The sequence below is a fragment of the Typopeltis vanoorti genome, chromosome 8, assembly GCF_054136105.1.
Source record: "Typopeltis vanoorti isolate ZY-2024b chromosome 8, IOZ_Tvanoo_1.0, whole genome shotgun sequence".
NCBI lineage: Eukaryota > Metazoa > Arthropoda > Arachnida > Uropygi > Thelyphonidae > Typopeltis > Typopeltis vanoorti.
Window position 1 is genome coordinate 44466639 of NC_143556.1, and position 24837 is coordinate 44491475.

Below are 24837 nucleotides of genomic sequence, written 5' to 3' on the forward strand. Positions count from 1 at the left end.
AGGGAGCCTATCTCGGGCTAGATTCAAGTCTCTTTGAATGCAAAATCTGGTATGAACTCCTTTTCAGAATTAAGAAAAATTTGTTTGATAACGCTGCACCATCTTATTTCCTATACAAGAGAAATCTCCTTATCATGGAGTTAATACATGGACTATTTTATGATTCTAGAATCTAGCAAACAGCAATCCCAATTACAAATCCTTAACAAACTTATTCTACATGCAGTTGTAGCCAATCCCCCGCATTTGAATACGTACAGGTTCTGATTTTAGTGAGTGGTGCATTGATTTTAGATATCAGGCAACCTTATAAGGTAAAGAAAACATGAATATTTATTCATTCTTTAGCTTGATGTACATTTATCAGAGGTTCACTTAACTAAACTGAATTGCACTTGCACGTAAGAATTATTAACTAGACAAAATAGACAAAACTAGACAAAAGCTCAGGACATGGACTGGTTATTACTAACACCATGTTCCAACATAGAAATGTGCACAAATTCACATGGAGAGAAGAGGCTAGGAATAAGAAAAGTCTCATTGACTATGTTATTGTTGATAGTGATGTTTTCTCCCTGGTGGAGGACACAGTGTACAGAGGATCTGAAATTGGAAGCAATCACTATTTAGTCTTGAGCAGGATAAAATTGAATTTCATATTGAAAAGAATGACATGTAAGTTTTAAAGCGAATAAAAGTTGAGCATCTCTCAGATGTGAACTGCAGACTCAAATACAGAAAGATTATTGAAAAGAAAATGAAAGAGTTTGAGAACAGGAATCAAACCTTGGAGATTCAGTGGCAAACTCTGAAGAAAACATTGATTGATTCTGCCAGAGAGGCATGTGGTCAGGTTGTGTGCAAGGATAAAAAAATCAGAACTCCCTGGTGGACACAGGAAGTTAAAGAGGCAGTGAAGGAAAAGAAAAAAGCATATCAAAAGTTCCTGGCAAATAAGTCAGCTTTTACTCTTACAGAATACAGAGACAAATGTAAGAAAGCTAAACAGTGTGTAAAACTAGCTAAACAAAAGTCATGGGAGGACTTTGGCAAGAATATAGAAAATAAATATCAAGAAGGTGGCAAAATATTCTGGAGGTTGTTGAAGAAGCTTAGGAATGGAGGAAAGAGTGCTGTAAAAGGAGTTAGAGATGATAAAGGTGACATGAAAACAGGAGAAAGAGATATCCTTGAAGTATGGAGTAATTACTTTGAAAAACTGCTAAATGAAACAAGCAGTGATGATAGCACAGTGATAAAAAAACACTGACCAGGCCTGCAGTCAGGAATACATATCCATAGTTGAAGTAGAAAAAGCCATCAAAGGCTCAAAATGTGGAAAGGCAGCAGGAGTAGATGATATTCGACCAGAAATGCTGAAATATGGTGGTATAAAAGTCTTACAGTGGCTGCACTGCATAGTTCAGAAAGCCTGGACAGATGGACGAATTCCTGATGATTGGAGTAGAGCTCTCATAGTACCCATATATAAAAAGGGAAATAAAACTGCATGTGAGAATTACAGAGGTATTTCCCTACTGAGTGTTCCTGGCAAGATCTGTGCAAGTATACTTGAGAAACGGTTGAGAAGAATTGTGGAAGAAAAGCTTGGTGAAGAACAAGCTGGATTCAGGCCAAATAGAGGCTGTCAGGATCAGATCTTCACTTTACGACAAATAGTCGAGAAAGCATGGGAATATAACAAAGATCTGTATTTAAGTTTTGTCGATGTGGAAAAGGCATATGACAAGGTGCCAAGAGAGAAGCTATTCAATATGCTGCAGTTATATGGTGTCAATGGGGTATTATATCAAGCAATACTTCGTCTTTATTTGAGTTGTAAGTCAGCAGATGGAATTGAAGGAAGTACAGGAAGATGGTTTAATGGTAAATCTGGTGTGAGACAAGGATGTACATTATCCTCTCTGTTATTCATTATCTATATGGATCACATTATGAAGGAAATTGGTATTAAACCTGATATCAAAATTGGAGATGTTAATGTCAGCTCTTTGCTTTATGCGGACGATGTTATACTTCTAATTAAATCCTCTACAAGTCTGCAAGATTCTCTGACTAAATTGAATAGCTGTTGTAATAGATATGGTATGAAGGTCAGCAATAAAAAGACAAAGACAATGAAAATAGGCAGAATCATTGAAAATGTCAACTGTGTTGTGAATGGAGAATCTGTGGAATAAGTAAAACATTTCAGCTATTTAGGCACGATTTTTACTGAAGATGGTAAATTAAATATAGAAATAGACAACAGAATCAGCAAAGCTGGTATGGTGGGAAGTCAATTGAATAAATTCATATGGAATAAGAGAGAAATTAGTCGGAACACTAAATTAGGTGTATACAAGACAGTGTTCAAACCAGTTTTAAGTTATGAATCTGAGAGCTGGGTTAGAAGTAAAACACTTGACCAAAGACTAGAGACCGCAGATATGAGAGTCCTGAGAAAGATTAGAGGCGTGAACAGATGACATCAATGGCAATATCATATTAAAAATGAGGATATTAGGAAAGAACTTGACATTATCAGCATCCAAGAATGCGTTAGTAGAGCTAATCTCAGGTGGTATGGTCACTTAAATAGAATGGGAGAGGAAAGATTAGCAAAACAAGTGTTCTCTGCCAGGTTGGCAGGAAAACGACCCAGAGGAAGACCAAGATATAGGTGGATTGATACGGTACAAAGTGCCTTAGACGATAGAAATATAAGATCTGATAATGTTGGAGTCTTGACAAGTAACAGACTGATTTGGAAAAAAATTGTAGATAGGAAGTTAGTAATGATGTAATTTTTTCATGTAGTACTGTCATATCCTGTACACCCCTTGAGGGTACATGGCAGGAATTTAATGATGATGATGATGAACTAGACAAAATAGAACTACAATCAATACATCACATTATGAGACAATAACAAGTTTAAGTTGTCCTGCTTCTACTCATGTAACACAATTAAGCTAGCGATTATCTCATTCATCTAAGGCTAACTGACAGTTGAGGCATACCTCAACAATTCAATGTTAAACTCTACTACTATACACTTTAAGAGTTGCAGTAATTTATCGACAGGTTAAGTACTGGAGTCCTGTTACTAATTATCAAGTCCTATCACATAATATACCAGCACTTTTCTGCACTTCAGCTTAGCTCAGAATTCAATGGAACTAGAAAGAATTTACATTACCGACCATCTGGTTCATACTGGTATCTTCTCCCGATCAGTCCTTTGTGAGCACGTGACTTGTTACTTCATTCTACGATCTGTTGTCTTTGGATATGACCTTCTAGTGACTACGTTCACGAATCACCCTCTTGCCAATGTGGGCGAGACTTCTCTGCCTGGACAGGTCCTCGCGATTCGGCATAAAGCTTCAGTTCTCGCTGACTGTCTAGCTGTACTGTAGATATGCCTGGACTGGACTGTCGCCTGGTCGCTTAGCTACCACTGACCATCGTCCTTCCCGACCACTCATCCCACTTCTTCCGGTACCTGAAAGCCAAAGGGAGACAGAGAGAGAAAAAAAGCCTCAAGTCCACGCCACTATGCTTCTTATACCTCCATGTTTCTGCTCTCCTCCTACGTCACTGATTCCGCTCGGCACTATGTCCCTTGCACTCGGTACTATCGTCTCCACGTAGATGTCTCGCGTGCACCTCGGACCTCACAACTGCCTCGGGTTATGTCTTTAAGCCAATTACTTCAATGTGAACTTTGATCTAACCTTTCCTGTTCTAATATAATTCTCACAAAAATCCGATTCCTTTCGGTTATACAGTAGGACAGTTAACAATATAGCAAAACAGAGGAATTTACAAAACAAAGGACTAATACGTTATTTGCAATTTCATTTATACCTATATACAAGTACTTCTTTAGGAAAATTTAATTGTATCCTAGTTAAATCCCGAGTGAAATGTTTTATGACAGTCTAAACCTTTCATTCAAGATTTAACAGTAATAACCTCTTAACAACTTACATGTCTCAGTCATATCCCCCTTCCACCTTCTATCCATCAGTTTCTGCAAATTTCGTTTTCTCAATCTTTCTTCATACCTAACATTCCAGAGACCAGAAACTGCCTTAATCAATCATATCTTGACACTTTCCCAATACATCTGCATTGTTTTTGAAACCAGGTGACCAAATCTGTGAATAGTAATCCATATGCATCTTTCTCATTATCCACCGTGCTGTCCTCACAATTTTAGCAATATGCCCTTGAAATTTTAGGTCCTTGTCCACAATCACTCCCTTTCATCTCCTATACTTCCCAAGATATTTCCAACAATTGTGCACTCTACATTCCATCTTTGCTTCTCAAATTTCAAAAACCTTATGCTTTGTAACATTGAGCCTATTTTAATTTTGTAACTAAATTTATTATAGTCTAACCAAGTGAAAAATAAACTTTCAACATCTTTCTCTAAATCCAGAGTAATTTATTAAAAAGGTGGCATACAGTTTGGCAACTCCTGTAGGTAGAGATGACCTTGCTAATGCTTCTGCCTGGTATCTCCACTTGGGCCTGGCTCCCACTGAAAAGACCTCAATAAAGGTCGAAATTAGTCTGGGTAGTGGCCCTTCCCTTAATGCTTAACATTAGACATATCCGCAAGGAGATGTGTTTTGCATTATGGGAGATACTGAGATAGGAGTGATGTTAGCTTTCTCCACCTTTGCAACGACTCGCCCAGTGTTGTACCACCTTACCCCAGTCCCGAAGATACTTTCAGGCGCAAACTTTGTTTGCTCACACTTGGATAAAGGATTAAACTAAATTTATTATAGTCTAACCAAGCGAAAAATAAACTTTCAACATCACTGATACCTGTCAAACAGCCAGTCTCCAATCCAGTATACTAATCTACTCTAACCCCATCCATTCTAGTTTAATTACTAGCTTGTCATGTGGAAATTTATCAAAGGCATTTTGCAAAATCTTAATATACCACTGTGTATGCATCATCCTTTATCCAATGCATTTGTTACCTTGTTATAATAAATAAGCAGATTGCTAAAACATGGACTTCCTCTAACAAACTCATGCTGACCATCAAAGAGTATTTTTCGGTTGTCAACCCAGTTCTGAATCTTGGGATGACCTCATGTTGGTTATTACTGACCTCTCTAGCTCTTTAATCACAACTCCAGATGTAGAGTTGTGATTAAAGAGCTATAATTCAAAACCTTAGTCATATTACTTCCCTTATGAATCAGAACAATTTTTGCCCTCTTTCAACTCCTTTGGAACTTAGCCCAGTGCAAGATTCATGTTAAAAAGATATGCAAAAACTGTTGTTAACTTATTCAAATTAAGTGGATATTTAATCCACCATTATTTCTTAGGCAAATAAGAAACTTAATAAACTCACTTCGGCTAAGAAATAATGGTGGATTCAATATCCACTTAATATGAATAAAATTACTTCACTGAAGTGAAGCCTATTGGCTCTTTATCTCAGTAACTGTTGTTAACTTTCAGGAAGATTCCATCAAAAAACATGGTGAAATATCAAGTTCTACTGCCTTATTAAAATCAAGTTTATTCAATTTCACATATATCTCCTGCTCACTTACTGTATTCAAATTCTGCATGATGTCACATTCACAAAAATGAAATACCTTTATGAATTGCTGATTAAATACCTTAACTATATCTTCTGCAGTGGCTATCATTCCACCATTTTCACTAATCAGTGTTTTCATTCCATAATCGTTCTTTCTTTTACTGGCCAGATATTGAAAAATCTCCCTAGGAATTTTATTAGCCTTATTAACTAACTGCTGCTCATGCTGCACTTTTGCTACCTTTATCAAAAGAGTCTACAAATGCAGATATAAAAGGAACCACAAATATAAATTTTGAAGTAGATTTAAAATACTTCTTAGATTACTTTACAGATCTTTGGACAGATAATGCTAACATTAAAAAAAAAACTACAAAATGATTTAGATGATATAATAACAATGAAAGAATTAAGGGACAACTTAAGTGAAAAATCAGCAGGAGAAGGGGATGAACTCCAAACTATAAATTTGCTGGAAAAAAAATTTCATCAGAGATTATTAAAATTTTAAAATAAGCCATATATATATATATATATATATATATTAGTGGAAAAATACTAATAGAATAAATACCCGTTTAGTAATACCATATTTAAAAAAAGCAATAAAAGAAAACTTGTTAATTAGAGAGGAATTAGTTTGCTGATTACATGCTACAAAATGTATAGGAGAATTATTAATGAAAAATTAAAATATGTAGTGAAAAAATATTATTAGAATATCAGAATGGATTTAGAAAAGGATGCTCTGTGATGGATTCAGCATTTTGTTTAAAACCACTTCTAGAGAAAAGAGAATTTAATATAGAAACTCATGTTTTGTTTATAGATTATGAAAAATCATTTGATCAAGTAAAAAGACATACATGTTTGATGTATATAAAGAATAAATATATGTAATATTTTATTACAGAAAAATTGAATAAATACAAAGGTAATGAAATAAAATTAAATGGAAAAAAAATCTATAAATCAATCTATAAACCAGAGTGTAAGACAGGGATGTCTTTTGTCTCCAACACTTTATAATATTTATATTAATGAAATACTAATACAGTGACGCACTTTAAATAACCCAGGTATAGAAATTTCCTGTAATATTAAAATAAATATGCAATTCTGCATTTTTGAAAAATGCATTGACATATTAATGTCTTTCATTGAAAGACTGAATATCATGATTAACCACCTTACCGGTCATTATGGATCATATATGAATCCTCATATGCTTCGTATCCATCATATATTTCAATGTAATATCAATGGTATTAAAATTTTAATATGCACTTCACATCCATGATAAATTTGACGTCTATAGACTTCTTGGCCGGTACCGTGGGTAAAATTAACACATTTGTTTCCATGAAATCGGACAAATCTATTAAAAACTGACATAATTTCATGTTTATTACCTAATTATGATACAAAAACACATAAATTTATAAATCATAAGTCAAATTTTTATTGAGAACTTTCAATATATGCTCCATCTGTATCCCTGCAAATTTCAAATTTATCTATCCTTAGTGTTGTGAAACACATTTTGAAGCATTTCAGGAGTCAAATCTTTATTGAAAACTTTCAGCATGTGCTCTGTTTGTATCCCTGCGAATTTCAAATCTATCTTTAGCATTGCGAAACACATTTTGAAGCATTTCAGGAGTTATGTCCTGCACTGCCAACTCCGGATTTGACACCCCTGATTTCTTTGCATTCTTTAAGTTCAGCTAAACTATCTTTTGGCAATAAACCTTTGGTTTTATGAAACCTCATGCAAAGAAATCAGAGGTGTCAAATCCAGAGAATGCAGAGGCCAAGGTCTTCTATATGCAATCCACCGATTCAGAAAGCATCTGTTGAGGTATTCTGAGACAATTAGTGCATAATGACATAGTGCTCCATCATGTTGAAACACAACATTATCAAGAATGCCATCATCAAGAAGCTGTGGTTTGAGAAACTGCTGAAGCATATCAAGGTAGATATACCTGTTACAGATGCTTCCTGAAAGAAGAATGGGCCATAAATTTTGGATTTAGTCATTCCAAGCCACACGTTAATTTTTGGAGAGTTTTTTTGCCATTCTATGACTTCAGATGGTTTTTTATTGGACTAGATACGACAATTGTTCAATTGACTTTACCACATGTTTGGAAAGTTGCCTCATCACTGAATTAAGATGTTATCCAATAAACCTCCATTTTCAATATGATTCAGAAATTCTGCACACCTTGCTGAGAATTTTATCAGATTAATCCAGAGGGAATTATAAAAAGAGTAGAAGCCGAGAGGGAAAGAACCAGAGGCCATCCCTGGAATTATGTAAGAGAGTGGTGAAGAGGCATGTTAGGAATGGATTCTTTACATGGTGAATTGTGGATCAATGGAATATGGAATGGAACATTATGGGAATATGTTGTTAAATCAGAAAGTTAAGGATTTTAAGATTCTGTATAATCAGAATGGCAATTATTACTTTATTACCGAGATATGACTCTACTCAGTTAAGGAGGAGGGCTATGAAAGCAATATGGATTTAGTTTTTAGTTGAATGAACCTCCTGTGATGAATCTAACAGATAAGCTTAGGTGTTGATGGTTATTCATGACTTATTTTTCACGGTATTAACAACATCACAAACACTTTTATCAAAAAGATGTTTTATTAACGCTTATATTTCGCAGATTTTCAACTCGGCATCATCAGAGCACAACACACTTGTAAACGCAACAGTGAGTGAGTGAGTGAAACAATATAATTGCAAAAGACAAAAGATCTAAAGTCCTATTTTTTGGTGCCCTCTAACGGGGAAAAAAAAAAAAAAAAAAAAAAACAGCAGTTATCCAGGAGTTTTTCTTAGGATAACTGTCTCCCAAATTTTTGGCAAATTAATGCAACCATATTTGTTAAGGTTGAGAGAATTCTTCAAAGTCATTGCTGACTCAGAAAATAATCTTTCAGATCTATAACGACTCCTAAATAGTACATTCGTTTTCCTCCATCTAATCCTGTGTGAAGGAGTGTCCAAAGTGTGATCTGCCAGTCCCGACTTGCCATAGTAATGGTAGCGAATGTATCTTTCATATTCTTCAAGGCGGATGTTCACTGATCTTCCTGTTTGCCCATAATAGGCCAAGTCACAGTCACACGGAACTTCATACACTCCTGGGTGTGCTAAAGGGTGACGTTTATCCTTAGGCAAGCGGATCAGAGTTGCCAGCTTGACATGAGGTTTGAAAGTGGTGCGAAGGCCACGTTTCAACAATACTTTGGCTATCTTTTCCGATGTACCCCTGATATAGGGAATAGAAATGGTCATATTGTATTCTTGTGTATTAGGGGAGGGCAGAGTAAAATACTACATAAGCCCATTACTCAGCCCTCCCGTAATACACAAGAATACAACATGACCATTTCTATTCCCTATATCAGAGGTACATCGGAAAAGATAGCCAAAGTATTGTTGAAACGTGGCCTTCGCACCACTTTCAAACCTCATGTCAAGTTGGCAACTCTGATCCGCTCATCTAAGGATAAACTTCACCCTTTAGCACACCCAGGAGTGTATGAAGTTCCATGTGACTGTGACTTGGCCTATTATGGGCAAACAGGAAGATCAGTGAACATGAGATACATTCGCTACTATTACTATGGCAAGTCGGGACTGGCAGACCACGCTTTGGACACTCCTTCATACAGGATTAGATGGAGGAAAACGAATGTGCTATTTAGGAGTCGTAGATCTGAAAGATTATTTTTTGAGTCAGCAATGGCTTTGAAGAATTCTCCCAACCTTAACAAATATGGTTGCATTAATTTGCCAAAAATTTGGGAGACGGTTATCCTAAGAAAAACTCCTGGATAACTGCTTTTTTTTTTTTTTTTTTTTTTCCTCGTTAGAGGGCGCCAAAAAATAGGACTTTAGATCTTTTGTCTTTTGCAATTATATTGTTTTACTCACTCACTGTTGCGTTTTCACGTGTGTTGTGCTCTGATGATGCTGAGTTGAAAATCAGCGAAATATAAGCGTTAATTAAACATCTTTGTTGATAAAAGTGTTTGTGGTGTTGTTAATACCGTGAAAAATAACTCCTGTGATGAGTCTGCCGACTCCATTGAGAGTGTAATAATAATATATGCTATGTACTTATATTTTGAACTTGGTATTCTCTCACTCTTTCCCAGCGTTCATAGAAATGTACAATAAATTTGACAAAAGCAATTTCTGTGATTAAGATTTATCAGAGCGAAAACATATCCTTTTTTTCAAGTAACAGGCCCAAACTTCAAACTGTTCTCAAAATCTTACTGGGAGTGAATACTTTCCGTTAGTGTTACACTGTGATCAGCATTCATTTTAGCCAAATTATAGAGATTACAATCATGCTAAAGTAATTATTTCTAACACAGTTGTAGTCTCCATAATTTTTCTGAAATGAAGGATTCCTGGGAGTGAAAATTAAGGATGTGACAAATGCAATCAAGAAATAGAAAAGTAAAAGAGATGGTAGTGCTCATGTGCATAGGAACAAATGAGTATAAGAAAGGATATGAAAGGATAACTAAAAAAGTAAGAAAGAAATGTGAAAATTAAGCTGTAAATGATTAAATCTCACGCGTGTGCGTGCACACATACACACTCTTTGCTAAAAATAATTAACACTGAGCTAGTTAGTTTTTTTATGTTGAAAAATAACATAATGTTTCCCCATCTTAGGTAAAGATGGGGAAACATTATGCTATAGTAATATATGGTTGAAGAGACAAATATAATTTTTTTTGGGTATAATAAATGGTGATGATGAATGGGAAATTAGTTACAACTATTTTTAGATTAACTTGAGTAATTGCAAAAGTTTCTAATAGATAAAATAACACTGAAGGATTGAACTTATTAACTATTATTAAATTTCATATTGAAAAGAAAACATACAAAGAGAAAAAGCTTAAAGTAAAGATTTTTCAGAAATTTCTGCTAATGGGAGAAAAAAAATCTTATTTTTCAGCTGTCAGGAGATGGAGCATATCGTCATAAAGCATCAAAAGCTGTGCGTTTCTTATATCAGAGATTGACTAGCCGGCACCCAAGGATCAGAGGCCAGACAGTGTTTGAGGTATTTAATTAAAATATTTGGTATTTAATTAATTTAATTAAAGTGTGGTCTGCCACACTTTGGACATCTCTGGCAAGACAAGTCATATCATTTCCTGTCTTGTCATGATAATTGTAGCGAATATATTTTTTATGTTCTCCAAGGTGGATATCAACAGATCTTCATGTCTGCCCATAGTAGGCCATGTTACAGTTACAGAGAACTTCATACACTCAATGATATACTAGAGGATGGAGTTTATCCTTAGGAGAGTGGATCAGCGTTGCTAATTTAATATGTTGGTGAGTGTCGTGCCATGTTTTATTAGTACTTTGGCTTTTCTTCTGATGTACCTTTGACATAGGGAATAGAAATAGTGACATTTTGTCTTGTGTGTTACAGGAGGCTAGTGGGGCTATGTAGTAATAGTATTTTTATCTACACTACTGTCCAAAAGCTAAGGACAAACTATATTTTTACCTGTATATGAAAAAGGTTTCTTGACTACAGCCCAATGTGGACATAAATTTATTGCCAGCATACTAATAAATTATATTTCATCAAAAATGTGTTATTATGCACAAATTAAATTGCAATACATTTTTGGCAGAAGTTACAAATTTTCTAAGGATGTAATTATGGAATTAATGTACAGTACTTGCAGAAAACTATGAGGAGAGGCATTTTAGTATGGAATATGTTGCCCGCCCTGAACTGCGATGCAGCTCTCACAACAATCAAACCGTGTTTAGCACCAAGTGATTCAGAAGTTCTTGAGGCAAAATGGACCACTCCTCCTTCAGAGCAAGGATAAAGCTTTGTTTGTTTTCTGGAGGGGATTTTTCCAAGCAGCAATACATCTCCCTTTTGCATCCCAAACATGTTCTCTGGTGTTGAGATCTGGGGAGCATCCTGGCCACTCAATTCGATTAATATTCTCAGTCTCCAAAAGTATCTCCACTGCTTGTGTATGATGTGGTGTGGCATTATCATCCATAAAAATGAATTTTTTGCCTACATTATTAGGAAACAAGTGAACATGATGTTGAACATAGTCCCTTTTCCAGAACTTGTAGCTTGGTGCATCCATTAAGCATAATTCTTCCCCACACCATGACCCTAGCACCATAGTATCTATCCCTTTCAAGAACATTTTCAAGAAAATGCTCAAAAATTTCATGCCAGATCAAGTATTGTCTAGAATTGGAGGAAAGACTGAAACGACTCTCATCTGTAAAGAAATCATTAGCCCATTGGTGTCTTGTCCAATTTTTTATGTATAAAATACCACTGAAAATGTGCTCCGCAATGAGTTGTGGATAAAGGGATACAGACTACAGGCCTTCGGGCATATAGGCCTGCTTGTCGCAGAAGTCTTGCCACAGTTTGTGAAGATATCCACTTATCTGTGCTTGAATGGAGCCAACTTGCAAGCCAACCTGCCATGGTGCATCGATTGCATTTTGCTGTTATAACCCAAAATCTGTCTTCATGCTCTGTGGTACAGTGAGTGCGACCTCTTAGCAAATGTCTGGAACACATTCCATTGGTTTTAAATAGTGCCCAAAACCGAAACAATGCTATGTGAGATTCCAAACTTTCTGGGAATATCAAGAATTCTGCAGCCTTCTTCAGTCTTGCCAATAATTCTTCCCCTGCATGAAATGATCAAGATGATGCCGTTGAGACATTACAAGCCATCTAAGTTTGCAACTTTATTCCTTCATGAAAAGAGCTTCCTTTAAACACAATTTACTTAGCACAGCTGTTGCTTTTATCCTGTTGAGTGCTATCATGATCCCTTTGCAGGCAATTCGAAAATTTGAATGTGTATATGCTTTCTACTCAGAATCGTCAGTTATACAAATTGCCACAAGCTGATTCGTCTGAATTTGCGATTATAATCTTTAGAAATAGTGTTCATCCTTAGGTTTTGGATACCAGTGTATTTTGTAGGAATTGTAGCCATTGGCCAAGAAAGTATAGCATCCAGAGCAGAACACTCTGAACATTCATCTATATGCAGAAACTACTGTATACAGATTATTATTATTATTATTATTACCCAAGATCCCATGGAGTCAAAGACTCATCTGGTAGGTCCTTTTATCGTGGAAAGATCTGTATCATTAAAACAGATTGCTCTGTCTCTTTGGTAAGTGTTTTTAGAATACCATACTTCTGGGTTGGATGATGATGATGTGATTGTTTATTTAGCTATTTTCCTGTATGTATTGGCTTTCTGTAAAGGGAAAAAATCCATCTGAAAGGCGGATGAGTAATGCATCAAGAAAAGGCTAACAGTTATTTTTATTTATATTTTTTTTTTCTGCGAAGGGAATTTTGGGATGTTGGCTGTTATTGGCATAGAGGAAGATCTGTCTTGGAGAACATAAAAAATACATTCACTACCATTATTATGGCAAGTCAGGACTGGCAGACCATGCTTTGGATCTCTTCACACAGGATTAGATTGAAGAAAACTAGTGTGCTATTTAGAAGTTGTTACAGATCAGAAAGATAATTTTTCGAGTCAGCCATGACCATGAAGAATTCTCGTAACCTTAGAAGGCACCAAATTAGAACTTCAGTTCTTTTGTCCATTGCAATTTGAATTGTTTCACTTACTCATCTCGTATAAACTGTAACATTCTGCTTTGTGTTCCAGAGATGCTGGTTTGAAATCCAGCAAAATATAAGCTAGTAAATAAGCATATTTTTTAAATTAAATAGCTTGTTTAGTGTTGTTAATGCTGTTAATATAAGTTATGAGTAATGTTTAACACCTTCGCTTGTCTAGTACATTGGGAGGGATGGCAAAAAACAAAGCATAAATATAGCTTCCAGTATGTGTGAGCTTGTCAAAAATGTGAAATAAAAGGCCATCTTGTGGTTTTTATGAAATAACATCAAGAAAAATTAGTTTACCCTCACTTACTAATTCTAGTGTGAACCAAATTTTCGGATGAAAAGAATTGGGAGACTGAAAAAAAGGTATTTAAATCAAATATGTGTTTTAAACTCTGAACACATCATCATTGCATCTCAACTGGATTTCAGTTTTTGGATTAGTTGAGTAACTATTTTTTAAGTTTTCCATGAAGAGAGTTGCAGAAGAGAAATATTTTATGGCCTAACATATTGTTAGGCCATAAAAAGTTGCTTGTAAAAACTGGTATTTCATTAGAAGTTAGACAGCAGTCTTACTGTTAGCATTCTTACAGCATGTAATTAGAAGAGATCTTTAAAAAAGAATCAACTCTTGCGCTTCCTCTTTCAAGAGACTATAGCAAGACAGAGACTATATCTAAACTTGTAAGAATATCAGACAGTGAAATGAAAGTATTCATTTCTGAGCAAAATGGACTTAATTCTTGATGAAAGAATCAGAATGCCTCAGTTTTTATTATTTTTTTTATTTAATTTTTAAAATAAAGTGGAAGTAAGTTTGAAGATTGCAAGCAAGAGAGATACATTGGGTTTGGATAAAATAATGGAAACACTTGAAAATATACATACATACTGTATGCCCACAGATGCAAGACCTTCTGCACATGTCAGAAGAAGAAGAATCCATTCTGATATTAGGGTAATCAATGCGTTTCATATTCAATGGTCAATTCATGTTTATCAGCATGAATTGACTATTTTTGGCACATTGCCAAGCTCAGTTCTATGAACTGTGGGCATACAATATTCCTATACATGCATATTTCTTTATTAACATGGTGTTGGGCCACCTTTTGCCATTAGTACAGCGTAAATTCTTCTTGGAATGTACTCAAATAAGTTTTGAATAGTTTCTGGTGGAATTTTGTACCATTCTTCTTGAAGAACATCTTCAAATTGTTTTAAAGAAATTGGAGGTGAGAATCTGTTTCTTATTCTAGTCTCCAAAACTGACCAGACTGGTTCAATTATGTTCAAATTGTGGTTGTGCTGGCCAGGGAAGATGTTGAAGTTCACTTTCGTGCTTTTCAAATTACAACTCTACACTACAAGCTGTGTGAATGGGGGGATTGTCATCTTGGAATACTGCATTGTTGTTTGGAAATAACAATTTGAACATGGGATGTACTTCCCAAGATGTCCAAATAATTACCTACAGTAATTCTGCCATGAAGAATAATAATGGGATTTCCCAAAATGTCCAAATAATTACCTACAGTAATTCTGCCATGAAGAATAATAATTGGACCAATAGAATACCACGATATTGCTGCCCAGACCATCACGAAACTGTTCCTGTACGTTACTGTTGGAACTACACATTCCAGATTGTAGGCTTCCTTGGGTGTTCTCCAACCGTAAACTTTTCCTAATGTAGGAAACAGCAATGAAGGTTAACTTATCTGACCATGTCAAACATTTCTAGTTTTCTAATGTCCAGGTTTGACTGTCATAACTCCATCATTTATGCATCTGAGCATTTTTTTCATTAATAAGAGGTTTATCAATTGCATTTTCTTATGTTTAGCAATTCTCTGTGTTTGATTATAAGAAAAATCTTTTAGTCATAAGAGTTTTAGTCATCCTGTGTTATAGGAACAATTCTATACCACTAAAAATGCTGTAGCTGAGCCACTATAACATGGCAGTTGTGATCAGGGTTTCTTCTTGATGGGGAGGAAGTGGAGAGGGTCCAGAGACGAGTGACCAAGATGATAGCAGGACTGTGGAATGAACCTTATGAGAATAGGTTGAGGATTTGTGAGTTGCAGAAATTGGACGATAGGCAAAGGAGGGGTGATATGATTGAGACATTCAAATTACTGAAGGTGTTTTTATAAGATTGATCCAGAAGATATTTTTGAAAATATGACTGGTGGTGGGAGGACTAGGGGCCATGCATGGAAGCTGGGCAAGAGCGTGGTTGACAAGGGTGTTAGAGCTAGGTTTTTTACTTGGAGAGTGGTGAATGAGTGGAATAAGCTTCCAGAGTCTGTTGTGGGTGCTACGACCGTGAATGAGTTCAAGGCAAGATATGATAGATACTGTGTGAATGTTGAATAGTTGTTCCAGACATGATGTTAGGGCCTCCCTCGATGAGTCTGTCGACTCCTTGGAGTTTCCCGGAACAATAATAATAATAATAATAATACGGCCAAAAGCAATCCATAGTATAGATATTAACTGTACTACCACCAATTTTAATATTTACTTAAATAATACAGTGATAGTGGGGATTGGAGGTGGAACCATCACTAGCACCAGTAAAATAAAATTAACATAGCATAGTGAAAAACAAAGGAAAGAAAACCGAAATACTTATTGTGCCAAAATCCAAGATGTCATCATTGGGAGCCAGACCCAGAAGAGATACCATTATTGAAGTATATTTCCCATCTTATTATTAAAATACTCTGGCTTAGAGCTGGTTGTAGAAAGTTTTTTCACTTGGTTATAAATTAAATTAAAATAATAAAGGATTTAATAAGAATATAATTTCTTGGCATTTTACTTGATTTCCAGCAATGAACTTTTGTTCTACCCACCTCTAGCCTAGTGCTGAACATATCTGCATCAGTCCTATAAAACGTTTAGTAACTTAAATGTTTCTATCATATCACCTCTTTTCTGCCTGCCTACTAACTTTTGCAACACCAGAAACCTTCATCTGTCCTCATAGGGAGCATTCTACAGACCAAGGGAGCATTCTACAGACCAAGGGAGCATTGGTTATAAATTAAATTAAAATAATAAAGGATTTAATAAGAATATAATTTCTTGGCATTTTACTTGATTTCCAGCGATGAACTTTTGTTCTACCCACCTCTAGCCTAGTGCTGAACATATCTGCATCAGTCCTATAAAATGTTTAGTAACTTATATGTTTCTATCATATCACCTCTTTTCTGCCTGTCTACTAACTTTTGCAACAACAGAAACCTTCATCTGTCCTCATAGGGAGCATTCTACAGACCAAGGGAGCATTCTACTCACCATCTTGGTGACTTGCCTGTGGATCTTCACCACTTCCTCATCCCCAAGAAATGAAGATGTGATGAGGCATGAGTACAGTAATCCAGATGTAGATGCATCAAGGCATAAAGAGGAATGACAACTTCTTTACCTCTTCCATTTAAATTATTTGCCATATATCATTTATGTATCAATTGAACAGTAGAGATCCAAGCAGAATCCAGAAGAAAGTCACCTGCTTTCTTCTGCTTCTCCACGTGCAGCTTTTTAGTTTCCATTTCTTAGTCACCCTCGTATTCATATCACCAATTTCACATTAATCCCTATTTATTCTAATTGCACAACTGAGTTCAATGTGCTATTCTGTGAAACACTTTTGCAAAATCCAGCAGCACAATCACATAGCCATTCCTTTTATCCAACTCAGTTATCACTCTATTTATAACAGTTAGAAAGTTACTGAGGCATGACCAACTCTTCACAAAACCATGCTGCTCCTCATAGAGTATCATATTCTTATCTACCCCATTCCTTAATTCTCTATCTCTTTGATCAACTTTTTCAGTATTGATTTGTAGCTATGTCACCATAGCTAAGTCCCTGATAATAATTACTTTATCAGGGAAGACATGCATCAGCAAGTCATTGTACTGATTTGCTGATGCATGTCTTCCACATCATCCCTGAATCTGCTTTCCCCCAGCCTATGCTTAATTTAAATGTCTTGATTTGTAAACATTTTGGCTGAGTTACATTCTGATAATGGATTTCGTGTATAATATAGATAAAGATCTTCTTAACTGTTCATATAATTTAGCGAGTAAAGTTAGATTTCAAGCAGCATAGCATATATTTTATTTAAATCAATCTCCTGAATGTAATCTATCAAAAAAATAATTTCAAGCCTTATCTTCTCTAAAACATAATAAAAACATAATTGTTATTACTAAGGCCGACAAAAGTTGAGCAGTTGTAGTTCATACAAAAACAATTAATTTAGAAAACTTAACCTTCTACTTTGAGCTCATTCTATGTACAGAATCATTGATAGAGACCCAACTCAATCACAAATCAATAAACTTAACAGCTTCTTGGATAAAGTTCATTCTTGGGATGAAGAAAGAGTAAAAAGGCTAATAGGTTATCATGGTTTTGCTTTAAGACTGTATGGCCATCCTAAATTGCAAAAAGAAAATGTGCTGTTAAATTCTGCTTCTTTCATAAAAAATTCAATAGATTTTAAGAATAAAATTTCAGGATTATACTTGCAAACCACAGATCTAGTAAGTTTGATGTAGTCTCACTGTTTACAAATATCCCTCTGAAAGATGCAATTACTTCATAATGACTTTCCTCCTGATATTGTAAAATTATTTGTCTTTGTCATCAATTCAGGATTCCTTAGCAGTCAGAACAAACTGTACAACTGGACGTTTTTTTTTCACCTAAACCATCGATTTGTTACAGATATGCCGATGATATTTTTGCTGTATGAAACTGCTCCTTTCATGAATTTCTTAAAAAAAAAAATTCAATAACTAATCACCATCATCATCATTAATTTCCTGATATGTTCCCCCAAGGAGTGTTCAAGTTACTATGACAGCACTACATTATTAAGTTTACATTATTAATCTCCTATCAACAGTTTTCCTTCAAATCAATCTGTTACTTGTAAGCACTCCAATATTGTCATATTTAACATTTTGTGCTTTTAAGACACTTCTGACTGAATCAATCTACCTAGACTTCGGTCTTCCTCTGGATCTCTTTCCTACCATCTTGTCATCAAACATCTATTTTTTTAAACTTTCTTCACCCATTCTGTTTAAGTGGCCATACAACCTTAGATTAGCTCTGCTGACACATTCTTGAATGCTAATAATGTCATGTTCCTTTCTAATATCTTCAATTTTTAATATGATTCTGACATTGATGCAATCTGTTCACTTCTCTAATTTTTTCTCAGAACTGTCATATCTGTAGTCTCATCTTTGATCAAGTGCTTTATTTCTAACCCAACTCTCTGATCCATAATGTGAAACTGATACAAACACTATCCTGTATAGTTTGGTGTTTTGACTGTTTCTCTTATTTCGTATAAATTTACTCGACTGGCTTCCTGCCATACCAGTTTTGTTTATTCTGTTATCTATTTCCAAATTTAGTCTGCCATCTTCACTAAAATCTGTGCTTAAACAGATAAAATATTTCACCTGTTTTATACATCCTCCACTGAGAATGCAGCTCAGGTTTTCTAGTTCCTGCCTATTTTCATAGTTTTGGTCTTTTTATTGCTTATTTTCATGCCAAATTTGTTACTGCTATTATGCAATTCAGAAAATCCTGGAAACTTGCACTTGATGTGTTTAGGAGTAAGAACATCATCTGCATAAAGCAAACAGCTAAGTTTGATATCTCAGGTCAAATGCCACTTTCTTTCATAATGTGATCCATATAGATGATGAATAAGAGTGGAGATAACGTGCATTCTTGGAACCTCTACATGGTCTGAAACCAGCTTGTTCTTCTCCAAGTTTCTCTTCCAAAATTTTTCTCAGCCTCTTTTCGAGTTGTGCTTACATAAATCTTACCTGGAGCACATAGTGGAGAAATTCCTCTGTAATTTTCACATTCAGCTTTATTCCCTTTTTTATATTATTAACGTCAGATCTCCATGGAGTCAAAAGACTCATCGCAGGATGCATTATATCAATCTGCAATACTAACAATATCATTGATATAAAGGTTAAACAATACAGGTCCCAGTATACTGAGCCCTGTGGAACCCCACTTGTAACCTTCTGCTTCCTTGATATTGCCCCACCATACACAACTCTCTGATACCTATCAGACAGCCAATCCTGAATTCAGTTGACTAACCTGACATCTAAACCCATGTGCTGCAACTTAAATATCAGCTTATCATATGGCACCCTGTTAAATGCCTTTGCAAATTCCAAAATCACAAACTGGCCTATAATTAGACACTTTCAGTCTGCTACCGCACTGATGCACCCCTCCATGTGGGGCACCTATTCGTGGTGGAGGGGACCTCCCAGTGATGGTACTGACCCTTTTCATTCTTCCTCTTTTTCTTTGCTTTTCTTCCCGTATTCTTTGCTCTACTTCTGAGTCTTTTTCACTATCCTTTTTCCAGACCACCATCACTGGGATCCAACGCCCTGCCACCGTGTTTGCTGTGCGGTGCGACCTGTGGACATCCGGAAAGGGGGGGATCCTGGTAGTCTTGCACTACTTTGGCCCCTGCTTCGGCAAGACGGGTGGTCCTGGATGGCCCAGCCAGGATCAATCGGCTAGTGGGCTTGCCTGCAAGGGTCAACGGTGTTGCAGTAAGCCTCTCACTTACTGCAACACGGGATACTAGACCTGCTGCAGTGCCAGTATAGCGTCCAGGGTAGCCCTGGCATTCCACTCCTGAGCGCATTCTTTGCTTGCTGGGTAGTTGGCGTCCATGGTGGGTGGGGAGCTTTGGCGCCGAATTAAAATTCCTTAAAATATGAATTCTTCATCCTCAAATGTTTCAGGGACCCTAACAAAGTCCCAACCAAGTCCTGATAATATAGACACAGCCTATAGAAACAGAGGTAAGAAACAAAAGATATCGGATACTAACAAAAATGTACCAACCTTTTTAATCATTCATGCAACAGGTGAAAAACCAATTGGGAAAATGTCACCCTTCTTTATCCAAAAAGGTTTAGAAGGACTGGCAGGATCTCCCAAAACTGTCAAGAAATTACGTTCTGGTGCTATCCTTGTGGAAACAATGTGCAAACAACATTCCGAGAAACTACTGAGAGCAACGACAATGGGTGGAATACAAATTGCAGTAACACCTCACAGAACATTCAACTCCAGTAGAGGAGTGATATCAGAATGGGATCTCCTTGAGGTTCCTAATGAGGAGATATGTTCAGAGCTTGAAGAACAAGGAGTTACGGGTGTGAGACGCATCCTGATATGCAGGGATGGTTGCCTGGTCCCAACCAAGAATATCATCCTTACTTTCAATACACCTAGACCTCCGACATCTGTAAAAGCAGGGTATCTCAGCTGTCCTGTTAGAATATATACCCCTAACCCGCTGAGATGCTTTAAATGTCAAAGATATGGACATGCCCAAACTGTCTGTCGTGGTTCTACTACCTGTGCTCGATGTGGTAGTAAAGAACATGAAAATAAATCTCGCTGTGAAAAAAAAGCTAAATGTGTCAACTGTCAGGGAGATTATCCAGCATACTCTCGTGCATGTCAGAAATGGAAAGATGAAAAAGAGATACAAAAAATAAAAACAGAACAAAACATAACATACCAAGATGCAAAAAGAAAACTAGCCACCATTACACCTGTTCTACAATCCTCTTATGCTGAAAAAGTAACAATTAAAAAAGTGCAAACAGCAACTCAAACATGTATGTCTATTCCACCATTTGATAATTTCACCATATCTGAACTTTACGATCGTAAGTGCTTCTCTGTTGAACACATTAATCACAAGACCTATGGCCTTACTCCAAAGACAACCTCAAAAATGGTCCCATTCATTGAAAACTCACCTGTCAAAAAAATTATGGTGGAGACTTCACTCAAAGATAAACCACCAGACACTCGCACAGAAAAAATGGATACCTCGATACCCACTGAAAGCAAATTAAGTATACCAACTGACCCTAACAAATTTGATGTTTTGAACACTCTACCAGAGGAAGAGATGGACACTGGCTGTCCGTACTTCTCAAAAACAGTGGATAAATATAAATCTGACAAAAGTAAGTCCTCAACCTCTCGAAAACCAGACAAGTCAATAAAATCAAAACAATAGGAAAATTTTTACAATGGAACTGTCGTGGGATCCGCCAGAATATTGACGATATCAAGATGTTGTTGCAGAAACACAAACCTTTCTGTTTCTGTCTACAGGAAACTTACTTAAGACCCAATGAGGACCGTATCTTTAGGAATTTCACTGTTGTACATAAGGATAGAACTGGAGATGGTCCTGCTCATGGAGGAGTAGCTATCCTAGTGGGCAGTCATACTCCTTTCCATCAGGTCCAACTTAATACTCCTCTAGAAGCGGTAGCGATTCGCTTCTCTGTGGGATTCCTTATTACAGTATGTTCAATTTATTTACCACCAAATGCTGAGCTAAATGAAATTGATCTTGATAACCTTATCTCGCAACTGCCTGAACCCATACTTTTGATGGGTGACTTTAATGGTCACAATACTCTATGGGGTAGTGCCAACACTAATAGACGAGGTCAAAGCATTGAAAAAATTCTTGATAATAATAACCTTTCCCTTCTAAATAATAAACTCAATACTTTCTTCCATATGCCTACCCGCTCATATTCTGCAATTGATCTTACAATCTGTTCCCCTTCCATTCTTCCACTGCTCATGTGGGACGTTGAAGAGAACATATATGGAAGTGATCACTTTCCTGTTCTTTGTACAATGTCTTCACAGGAACCATGTTCACCCACACGGATACCTATATGGAAAATGGACCAGGCTGACTGGAACACTTTCTCTCATCTTGCAAAATTTAATGCTTATGCCATCAGTCAAACACCTATCAATGAAGCTGTAAAATATATAACAGAATGCATTGTCCAGGCAGCAACAACCTCCATCCCAAAAACATCATCTCGATTTCCAGTCTATCCAAAGCCTTGGTGGAACCCAGAATGTCAGGCAGCCAAAAAAGATCAACACAGAGCATGGAGCATATTTCGTAGATACCCCACCACATCAAATTTAATAACTTTCAAGCGTGCTCGAGCCAGAGCACGTTTTGTAAGATGTCAGAGTCAAAAACAATCATGAATCCAATTTACCACATCAATTAATCAAATGACCAGTCCAAAAATTGTATGGGATAAAATCTGGAAAATGAAAGGCAGATATAATACACCTTGTTTGTCCACCTTGGACTATAATGGAAATGTTCTTGCTGATCCCAAAGCTATTGCAGATACTTTAGGAGAAACTTTTGCTAAAATCTCAGCAACGGCTTCATATTCTCCAGAATTTTTAATGCTGAAAGAGCAGCAAGAGAAACAAAGGCTTAATTTTTCTACCAACATTCTTCAACCATATAATCAGCCATTTGTCAAGGAGGAACTAAAAAGAGCTCTCCTACAATCTCACCCTAGTGCAGTAGGACCTGATGACATCCATTATGAAATGATAAAACATCTACCATCATCTTCTATGGATCTTCTTCTCTTATTATACAATAGAATACTTGCAGAGGAAGAGTTTCCAAATTCTTGGCATAAGTCAATTGTCATTGCTATCCCAAAACCAGGAAAAGATCCAACACAAGCAAATAATTATCGACCCATTGCTCTGACCAGCTGTCTTTGTAAGATACTAGAGAAAATGGTTAATGCCAGACTTCTCATATTTAGAAAGCAACAGTCTTCTTTCCAATACACAGTGTGGTTTCCGTAGACATCAATCAACTTTAGATCATTTAGTTCGGTTAGAAACATGTATAAGAGATGCATTTCTGAAGCAAGAACATCTTGTCTCTGTCTTTTTTGACATGGAAAAAGCTTATGACACAACCTGGAGATATGGCATATTAAAAGACCTCCATAACTTAGGTCTCAAAGGACACCTCCCTATATTTATTAAAAACTTTCTGTCCAGGCGAGCTTTCCAAGTCAGAGTGGGAAGTATGCTATCTCAACCATATCTTGAAGAACAAGGTGTTCCCCAAGGCTCTGTCTTAAGTGTAACCCGTTTTGCTTTTGCTATTAAAATTAACTCAATCATTGAAAAGCTTCCTCCCACTGTAGATGACTTCACAGTATACTGTCACTCATGTAACATGAGAGTAATTGAAAGACAACTTCAACAAGCAATTGATCGTGTCTCTCTGTGGTCTCTTAATAATGGGTTTAAGTTTTCAACAGAAAAAAGTGTCTATGTACACTTCTGTCGAAAATGCACTCATCACCCAGATCCTGAACTGAGAATGGGACCTACTGTTATTCCAGTAACTACGGAAACCGAGTTCTTGGGACTCATTTTTGACAGAAAACTCACATTTCTAGCATACATTCGTCAACTAAGAGAAAAGTGCAAAAGAACTTTGAACCTCCGCACTCTATCCTCTACTGGGTGGGGTGCTGATCGAGCTTCATTGCTCCATCTTTATTGTGCACTTATACGTTCAAAGCTGGATTATGGGTCCCAAGTCGTGTATGGTTCGGCAAGACAGAGTAACCTACGATGGTTGGATTCCATCCATCATCAGGGTATACGGATAGCTACTGGTGCCTTTTGCACCTCACCCACTCCAAGTCTCTATGTAGAAGCAAATGAACCGGCTCTGTCACTTCGACGAAAACAGTTGTCTCTTAATTACGCCCTAAAAATAAAATCTCTTCCCGATCATCCTACATGGAATACTATCTTCTTTCTGCGTTGGGAAGCTCAATATCACACACATCAAACTGCTATACATCCTTTTGGTATGCGTATTAAAGAAACTGTGCAAGCTGTTAGTATAAATGTTGACAACATTAGCTACGCTAAACATAACAACATCCCTCCATGGCAGGTTTGCACACCATCTTGCAACCTCTCACTTTGTCAGCTACAGAAATCTTATATCCCATCATCCATCTACCTGCAATTGTTTAATGCACACAGAGCAGCACACGCTGATTTCTTACCCATCTATACTGATGGTTCAAGAACTAACATCTCTGTTGGCTGTGCGCTGTGTTTCCTGACATTATTATTTCAAATCAGATCCCACCTGATTGCAGTAATTATACAGCAGAGTTACATGCCATTCAGCTTGCACTTGTGCATATAAAAGAAAACTGCTACCAATGGTGTATAATTTATACAGACTCATTGAGCTCTTTACAAGCTATCTCTTCTCCTATGTATAATCCTCATCCAGTACTTTATGAAGTGCTACACCTGCTTCACAAAATGAAAATCCTTAATTTCGATGTCCAGTTCTGCTGGATTCCCAGCCACATCGGAATCAAAGGAAATGAGGCTGCAGATGCAGCTGCTAAATCAGCCCATATCTTCTCCACATACTATTTGACAGTTCTATATACAGACTACAGACAACTTATAAGATCAAGGCTAATTGCTCAGTGGGAGTTAACATGGCAAGAAACATCAACAAACAAATTATATAACATTAAACCTGAAATTAAACATTGGCTT

General features: G+C 36.5%; 1 protein-coding gene across 3 annotated transcripts in view; it reads left to right on the top strand.

Moving 5' to 3' along the window:
• Positions 1 to 24837, top strand: part of Swt1 (Swt1 RNA endoribonuclease) — a 368135-nt gene that overhangs the window by 119038 nt on the left and 224260 nt on the right. For all 3 annotated transcript variants that reach the window (XM_090396646.1, XM_090396647.1, XM_090396648.1), the window contains one exon: positions 10597 to 10704. In XM_090396646.1, the coding sequence (XP_090252772.1) occupies positions 10597 to 10704 (108 nt within the window). The remainder of the gene's footprint in view (positions 1 to 10596; positions 10705 to 24837) is intronic.